At 36.2% G+C, this 9345-nt stretch overlaps 1 protein-coding gene across 2 annotated transcripts; it reads right to left on the bottom strand.

Annotated features, from left to right (window-relative positions):
* Positions 1 to 5354: 5354 nt before the first annotated feature.
* LOC107901610 (EIN3-binding F-box protein 1) lies at positions 5355 to 9112 on the bottom strand. Of its 2 annotated transcripts, XM_016827680.2 has the most exons (3): positions 8673 to 9088; positions 5948 to 7859; positions 5355 to 5794 (listed from the first exon to the last, which is right to left on the bottom strand). In XM_016827680.2, the coding sequence occupies exons 1-3, from the start codon at positions 8695 to 8697 to the stop codon at positions 5713 to 5715; spliced, it is 2019 nt and encodes a 672-aa protein (XP_016683169.1). In that variant the 5' UTR covers positions 8698 to 9088; the 3' UTR covers positions 5355 to 5712. The 2 variants fall into 2 exon arrangements, with proteins under 2 accessions (XP_016683169.1, XP_016683170.1); XM_016827681.2 differs by having other exon boundaries at positions 5355 to 7859; positions 8673 to 9112.
* Between the last annotated feature and the right edge of the window lie 233 nt (positions 9113 to 9345).

Genomic DNA, 9345 nt, shown 5'->3' with positions numbered 1-9345 from the left:
AACGCCTCATGCTCGACTCCGGTAGCGGTCTTGGGTAAAGGGTGTTACAGAGTATGCAATTACAATAATCTCATGATTAGTTTTTGGGCATACTTTAACATTGAAAAGTTTATTCTTTGTAAATATTGTGTAATATTGCCCTAAATTTTTGCTTTGCATGAAACATTACTCGGGGTGAGCAATGGATTATGTTTAGGGGTGTGATACGTTTAAATTATATAGGTTTTATTAGCACATTTTTACTCAAAATTTATGCAAATTTCGAGCTTGTGGGTAGTCAATTGAGTCATTTTATTTCATATTAAGACATTAGACATAATTTGAGTGAAGTTTGTAATTTTATACAATTTAGTATTAATTTCACATAATTTTGTTATTTTATGCTATATGTTAATTTTTACTCAATTTGCTGCAGTTGGACCACTAAATTAATTCATGTGGGAGTCAATAATATCACACATGAACACAAATTAATTTCTACTTCATGTGAACGGCAAGCTCACCAATTGGACTCATAAATTCAATTCAACCCAACATAGAAGATGGTTGCTGAAAAGAATGAAGTCTGCTTTTAATTGGGTTGTCAAAACTGTCAAATAATTTGGCAAAGACAAGAGAGCAGTCCAAATCAGCTTTGGGATAATTAATTTAAAGGTCCCTAGATGTGTAAAGAAATCGCAAATCAGCCCTTAACTTCCACCTTCATTGTCGTCCAACCCATGCCACAAATCAAGCAAGAAAATCATGAAAAAATCAACCACTCCACAATTCATTGCCGACCAAGCAAGGGAGAAATTTAAGGGATTTCCAAGCTATTTTTAGCTAACTCCCATATTACTCCTCTACTATAAAATGTCATATTTCATCTTCCACTCAATAATAATTCATTCATCCTTCATTCATTCTTCACTTGTCCATCAACTCATTTTCTTTCTTTCTTTCATGCATAAGCATTTCCCCAGTTCCTTTAGCTAGCATTTTCCCTTGAGGAAAATCACTCTTGGCCGGCCACCTTGAGGAGCAGTTTGCAAAGGAGAAACCGCGAGAATTGGAGGAAGCCACCATGATCAATCTTCAAGAATCATCGAATTCATCAGAAGTTTCTTCTTCCTTATTTCTTTAATTTGTTCTTAGATATTCAACATGCTTGCAAATTGTTTTAATGTTTTTCCATTAATGATGATGACTTAATTTTGTTTTGGCTAGAATGATTGCATTAATTTCATGAAGTTCATTTTATTCATGTCTATGATGTTCTGTGCCTCAGTTTTTCATGCTTCCAATTAAAATAATTTATGTATTTCATGCATTAAAATATGTTTAAATGCATTAGAATTAGTTAATCAATCTTAAACATATGGTGATTAATAGACGCAATAATTGGAAGGTGCATGCTTAATTTAGATCCTAATCCGTTTAAATTAAAGGTTCGTAATAACTTGAAATAGCTTTATTACCTTCTATAAATTTTAGATTTGTGTGATTAAATTGTTTCAAACCTAACTCGTCCCTGTTACTTCACATGAACTCTAAGGAATCCTTAGTTAAATATGAACATAGAAATATACATGTTTTTCTAAGTATAAGATTTCGAAAGAACTTATATTAAATTCCAAGTTAATGAATGATTGAGTTGCCATGGAATTTTTCCGGAACATTGTTTAGCATGATGAAAAATGAATTAAGTCAAATGTTGTAATTATTCTAGCCTATTCATGTTATTGTTATTAACTCGTGAAATTGCTGCTAAACCATCACTTTGCATTTCATTTCATTTGCATTTAGGTTAACTTGCATTTAGTTAATTAATTTAATTTAACATCTACCACTAAAATTTATTATGTTTTCCTTAACCAATTTGTGAATAGTAATTTTAAAATTATCGATTTAAACACAGTCCCTGTGGAGACAATAACTCTTTTACTTACTTATTACTTGATAATGACTGTGTACACTTGCACATTTCGTTGCGAACCAAGTATGGTTTGCCATGTATGTTTAAAGTATGTGTATGTTTTGGAGTTTCGGGTGGTAACATCTTATAGTTCAGTTCCGATGACCGGACCAAGTAAAGGGTGTTACATCACTACTGTACCATCAAGATAGAAAGAAGAAACTGACATACGATCCTCATCCTTAATGCTGTAAAAAGCAATGTAACACTTCACCTGTGATACCTACTATTCTGGATTTGTGCCTGTGAATTGCACTAGTTGCACCGGAGTTGGTTTATGACGGCCCAAACAAATAGTACCATCAAAAGAATTTGATGAGCCATCCTTTTGATCGAAAACAATGGCTTTCTGACTAGTAATAGTTGATAAACGATCAATCACCTCATGAAGTATGCAATTCTGATCATCAACAGAAGAAGGCAACGATTTCAAATCTTGGCGAAGCAAAGAATGAGATTCTTGCATGGACTTGAGATTATTGACTACCTCCGGATGTACCAACATCTAGAATAGAAATTCTGCACAAAATATATGAAAGGTGGTATTTACAAGTGTACGAGTCAAGTTCTAATATAGTTACAACGGAGTAGGTGAGTACTCTAAGGATCATACCTAAGGGAGGCGAGCACTAAATTAATTCTATTCTAAGCATAAATAAATCTAATTACTATTTTAAATGGATTATATTATGATGAATAAAAAGAAAGGTTTCAATGATCTATACTAATAATAGCAATAATAGAAAGAAAAGAAAATAAAGAAATAAATCACGAGAAATCAAATTTAAAATATATATCAAATCTAGGCATGGGTAATTAGCTCGCTTCAGTAATCATAACCAATTGTTGTTTCAGGTTTTCTTGTTCAATCAACTAGTCAAATACCCCAACTAGATCTTCTGGTCTTCCACTAAAATACTGAATCAACAAGAACTACTTAACTCTCAACCTCACAGTTTAGACCGATTCAAGGTTAAGGTGTTCACGGAGAGGCCATACCAAATTTAGGTTAATTCACAACTTGATGACTTTCTAGGATTGTCAGGCTTAGGGTTTTAGGTTCTTCCTTTCATGAACAGTTGATCCGTTAAGAGAACCCTACAAAACAGTTAATTAATCATACCTCCACTCGCTACTCCCCCACAAGAGGATTAGTTCCTCGTGGATCTAATAAACAATATAAACTTGATAAAAAGAGTAATATGAATAAGAATTCAAGAGTATAAAGTTGAGAAGAATTCTGATTTGTATCAGAATTGAGTGCAGAATCCTTACAGAGTTTGATTGTGTTTCAGAAATATGATTTCTTCTCACAAAGGTAAATAACAAGCACTGAAATAAACCTAAAGCCTAAGAAAGGGAAAAACTAAAAACTAAATCTAAGAAAATTCTACAATATAAAAGTCATCAATAACATGTGCTAAATGAGCCTATTTATAGGCTTTATAGTGGTTGTCGTCTTTAACCCTAGGTCAGTTGTCGTCCTTGTGCTGAACATTTGATTGTGCGGACTAAGAAACCCTGCTCTTATTTATTTCTCGTATAGAGGTGATGTTGTGACACACCAGGTCCTGTGTCACAACATCGAGGGCAATATGCTCGTCTTCAAGGTATCTTCAAGGGTGTGTCGCGACATCCTCAAGCTGTGTCGTGACATCGAAGGCAATCTTGGAATTCTTCCATTCTGCTCCCTATGTTGCGACATCCAATGCTCCATGTTGCAATACAGGGACCAGTATCGAGTTAGCACACCTTCTTGTGGTCTCCTGCATGCTCATAAAGTTTATTAGCTCACCTTTAGGCCTCATTCGGCTCCTAAAGTCAATAAAATACTCTAATTACACACTTTATTAAATTGAATTAAACTTATGAAAACAAAATTAAAACTTAACTCAAATGCTTATGTTCAAGATATGTTAAATAAACACTAGATTAAGAAGAAAACCAATAGTAACTAAAGTTTTATTACTAGATATGTTCCCTCACGAAAAAATTGAAAGAAAACTTAAGAAGATAAGAAAATTAGAGAAGGAGATGAGAAGAAATTGACGGTCTACAACAGAATATACATGCCCTTTTCCCTCCTTTTCCTACTACATATATTCACTCTTCCTATAACAAAATCGTTAAGTCAATGTTGATGTGGATCTCATTACAAAGTGAACATATTTGTTGGAAGGCCACTTTACACGTGTGCTTCTCTTTGGATTTCTTTGGCCTAATCTTTGGAATTCTTTAGCCTAATTGCTCAGTCCGAGCATCTGCTATATCCTGCTGATCCATTAATCTAATGTCATTGTTGTTCACAACACAAACTCTGCCATAAGTTTGAAACAGTGGGATAGTATAATGAATCCGTCATTTCTTAATAGGATGTCCTATAAACAAACTACCTATTTATAGGCAATGACATTTCCTTAAGAAAAAAATCAATTTAATTTATCTATCACTTTTTCAACTTTATACAATTTCTTTTCAAATATTGTTACCCATAAAATTCGAACATTTTACCATTGTTAATATTCAACTTTGTATGTTCTTTCTTCCGTCCTTTCTTTTTTTTTTTTTGGGGGGGGGGGGGGGGGTTTGCGAAAAGACAAGGTTTTATATAATGGGGAGGTGAAAAATGGTTAGAAAACGAGGGATATCTTTCCACTTTAGTGGATGATGTTTCCCACAAACGTGATTTTATTGTTCAAATGCAGCCTTGTGAATTGTGATCCATGATTATCTAGACAGATTTTTTTTCCATAAATCAACGTTTAGTCACTAAATTTAATAATTTTTCTTAACTTGATTTGGAAAAAAATTTTGTTTTGAAATTGGTATATATATATTTTTTATTTGGTTTTGAATTTGGACTCTATTAAAATATGATGACAGTGGTATTTTGAGATTATATCATGTTATCACTTAAAAAATAATATATGTAATCTAAAAATACCAAAAATTATTAAAAATTAATTTTAAAGAAAATACAGGATACTTTAAGGAAATCCAAATTTAAGGACCAAAATCAAGAAAAGCTGTGAAGTTATGGGACTAATGTGAACTAAATAAAAAGTTCCAAGGACCAAAATAGAAAAAGTTATGAAATTGAAGGACTAAATGTTACTTTATCTATTATTTTTTAACCAAAGGAGGAGGCTGCCGACGGAGGAGGGTCTTCCAAAATCAGCTTGGCCATGATATTTTTATTCTATGATCCCTTGGGAGCGTTACGATATCTGCTTCGTTTCCATTTCCAACAATTTGCTGCATTTCATTTTAAGATAATTTTATTGGATTCAAATTTAGTTAAAACGAACGAACGGATTTATTTTGTATCAATTGAATTAGTTTATTAAATCAATTTTCGATAAATAAATATACCAAAATTGTATATATAACTCAGGCATTATAATTTAATAACTTTTATTCATCATGAGAGCAGAAAAACATACATGAAATTAAATTTTATTACATGGTTTTGAGAGGTTACAGTTGGCAGTTTCAGAGCAGATGAAACCAGCAAAACCAGGGCTTGGTAACAAAAACAAAAAAAAAAACAACTACAAGAGTTGTCATGGCAGACTATATATAGCTGCCATGGCCAAAGCCCATGAAAAGCTTGCAACACCACGCTTTGAAACTGCAAAAAGCAACCTCAAACTACAACCCAATATTGGAAAACCTACTTTAAATAAGGACAATATTAAGCAAAAGCTTTCGCCTAAAGCAAATATGCACAAAGGCTAAGCAAAAATCCAGAACCCATCTCAGGGAAATTCAGCCATGAAGAAACCGACGCCCATTGTCAGGCTCACAAAGTAGTAGCAGATCATCCCGGATGATGGAAACCTGCAAAAAAGAAAGAAAGAAAGAACGACCGTATTCCCTGGAAAAGGGGACCAAGTACTGGAGGAAAAAGCTGCTGGCTACTTGCAAAGGCTGTTCTGAAAAATCTATGTATGGAGGAGTTTGTATGCATTAGTTTAGAAAAGGATATCACACCTCCATAGCTGCTCCGTAAGTAGCTCCACGGCACGGCTGCTGATTGCTTTGCATTGCTGTAGGTTTAACCCCAAGAGGGTCTCACCCAGTTTTCCAAGTGAAGGCAAGCTTTTGTCTGAAACCATAGAGCACCCAGATACCGAAAGGATCTGCAGATTAATCGGATTGAAATGAGCCAGAGCTGCGATTCCAGAATCGGTGATGGTGCACTTGGAGATATCGAGATCAGTTAGCAACTGACAGTTTTTGGCAATTGCAACTAAACTAGCGTCGCTGATCTTGCAACCATTGAGATTCAGCAGTTCTAGAGTCCACCCATGCAAGTTGGAGATCGTTTGAACAACTTTGTCGCTCAAATTCACACAACCGCTGAGATTAACCTTTAATAAACCAGCCTCACAACTCTCGAGCAACAGGAGAACCCCAGCATCTGTTATTCCATGAAGCCCACACAACTCTACATGCTGCAGTTGAGGGCACAACTTCCCCAACGCAAACAAGCTAGCATCGCCGAAACCAGGGCAGTTATGGATGGACAAAGATCTAAGGGATTCACAAGGGGATAGAGGTGGCAATCCCGAGTTTAGGTCCTTAATGCCTAAACAGTTTGCAAAGGAAATAACCTTCAACTTTGCACCACAGTTAATAAGGGAGCAAAAAAACCCAAACTGGGAGATTCTGTGGCACTCCTCCAGTTGCAAGCACTCTAGTGAACCGGCTGCTTTGGCTAAAGACGACAACCCCTTATCAGATAAGAAAGGGCATTTACTGAGGCATAACTGCTTCAAATTCGGGCAACCTTTTCCAACAGCTTCAAGTCCCGAATCTGTCGCTCCACGGCAGGATGTAACTGTGAAAGATTTCAATTTCTGTAGTCCATGACCATTACCCATTACCCAGAAGCCCTTTTCACTCACATTTGGAAGGCTAGTGAGAGAAAGGTCGGTCACTGCCTTGCCATAGTGTCCGATAACAGCAAGAGAGACATCAGTGATGTTCAAGGCCTGGAGCTTGACTTTTGTGAGGGAATATGAGGCTGAAGACAACAGGCTCGCAACTCCTTGATCTCCAACAAGGGGGCAATCTTTGATGGAAACGGACTTTAGATTGGGACAGCTACGTGCTATTGCTTGAAGACCTTCATTTCCAATGTTTGCACAACCCTCGATGGTCAGATCAGTCAAGTTAGGGCAGCCCTTTGCTACAGCAAGCAAAGACTTATCAGTAATTGAGGGACAGTGGCAAAGGTCAAGCTTCTCTAGCTGGTGACACCCGTTGGCAATCTCGCAAAGACCTTCATCTCCAACAGAAGACAAATTCCACAAGGAAAGAACCCTTAAAGAAGGGCACCCGCGGGAAATGGCTCTGAGGCCAACAGTAGTTACTCCATGCCTGGACTTGCTTCCTCGAATGAAAAGTTTCCCCAATCCTCCACGACTAGCTGTTCCGACAGCAATAGATGCAAGTCTAATATCTGTTGCTTTCTTCCCATCCAAACTCCTTGAGAGGTATCCATCACCCTCAACATCCAAATCTACATCCTCAGAAGAAACTCCACCTTTCTTATCGGTATTCTCGTGCTCAAGATCCGAAGCTTGGGGGGTTTTATTATCACTGATTTCATCTCTACGGATGTTGCTTACAAGTGTAAGCCAGCGCTTGGAAACACAAGCACAGGTACTCCTCTCTTGGCCTCCAGGTAACCGTCTGAAGATTTCAAATAAGCATTCATCGGGGAGGACCTCGATTGAAGGCTTCTTTTGCTCAAACTTCCCTCCAGCGAAAACGAATGGGGCACTGATGCGGTACCTCTTGCAAGGAGGGAAATACACATCCTGGTTAGGGTACAAAAAGAGACTTGACTCCTTGAGGTTTGGGTAGATTGACCCCCCAGGGCAAAAATCATCACTTCCTGCAAACCAATACAAAGAACTATGAGATCAACAAAGCAAATTACAAGAAAACCGAGCTAAAATGTTTGAAAGATGTTTATTGATCAAATAGCACTTGTCTAGGGACCTAAGAGCTACATAAGGAGGCTAACAAAGAAACCTAAGAATATTTAACTTTCACACCATACAAGATCCATGAACTAGATGGAGCTTATAACTCAGAAAAATCCATCTCAGATGTAGTCCTGTCCTATGTAACTGAACAAACAACCTACTGCCTAAAAGACAGTCGTCCGAACAGATCCATTCAGAATAGACCTGATCTACAACCAAAACTCCTTTATTGCTTTCAAGTAGAAAGAATCATAAAACCATAAAAGAAATTAAGGTAAGAAACATCCTCAAAGTTCGTCCATAACATCAAAATCTCTTCACATATTTGACAGTTGAGGGCTAAACTAATAAGTGGCATGAAAAAAATGAACAATCAGATTGGTTCCAAAGGCACCTAATCTACAACTAGAATCACCTAAAGGCTGCTAATTTTTTTCCTCCCTTATCTAACTGAATTAACTAATTTACAGCCAAGACTAAAAAATTCCACATTTATCCAGTCAACCAAATACCATGAAACAAAAATCTTTGCTAAAAGGCTATTAAAACCATCCATGATACTTTTACAATAACGATAAAGACGAGTACCCTAAGTTACCTAAGATAACTCAAAAATCTAAAATTTGTTCATATAAAGAAAAAGGGTATCCACATATAAGACAACAGCTGAAAATTTTACAAAAAAAAAAAACAATAACTAGCAAATATGAGGAGCTTACCACTAAAAGCAAAGAGCTTTGACATGAGTACAGCTCAAAAAACCCCGGGAGGTCAAATATGCACTGTTCCACGCCCAAAAACCCTCCAAAGAGAGACCCAAAAAGGAAGAAGGCTAAAACGTCACCGTGTATGGCTTGAAGACACGAATGCATGAGAAAGACTGGAGCTTGAAGATGATGGGAACCCTATTAGATAGGGCAAAAAAAAAGAGTGAAAGAAAGAAACTGTGGAGAATGAGAAATGAAAGATGAGAGGTAAAGGAAAAAAGGGGTTGTTTTTATGATGAGAGGAGAGAGGTTTGGGTATGTGATAATACACTGGAAAGATACCCACATGCAATGTATTTGAGCAAAAATGTCGTTTTTTTTTTTTTCCCCTTCAATACTCTCTATCTTCTCCCCCACCACCATTTTCAATACCACTTACCACTTTTGCTTTTGTTGGTTTTTTATAATTGGCCTATTTGTTGTTATACTCCCTTTATTATCTTAAAATTGAGTCTATTTTAATTGGTCCCTTTATTTTACAAGAATTAAGAAGTTAGTCCTCCTACTTTAATTGGTTAAGGTATTTCCCTTTTGCTTTACGAAAATTAACAAGTTAATTTAATTGGATAACACTGTTAAATATTTTTTATATAAAATAACAATTCAACTATTCATACGCACCACA

This window comes from Gossypium hirsutum, chromosome D06 (assembly GCF_007990345.1).
Source record: "Gossypium hirsutum isolate 1008001.06 chromosome D06, Gossypium_hirsutum_v2.1, whole genome shotgun sequence".
In the NCBI taxonomy this organism is placed as follows: domain Eukaryota; kingdom Viridiplantae; phylum Streptophyta; class Magnoliopsida; order Malvales; family Malvaceae; genus Gossypium; species Gossypium hirsutum.
Note: the sequence above shows the minus strand (reverse complement) of the source record. Positions and strands in the feature narration are given on the sequence as shown.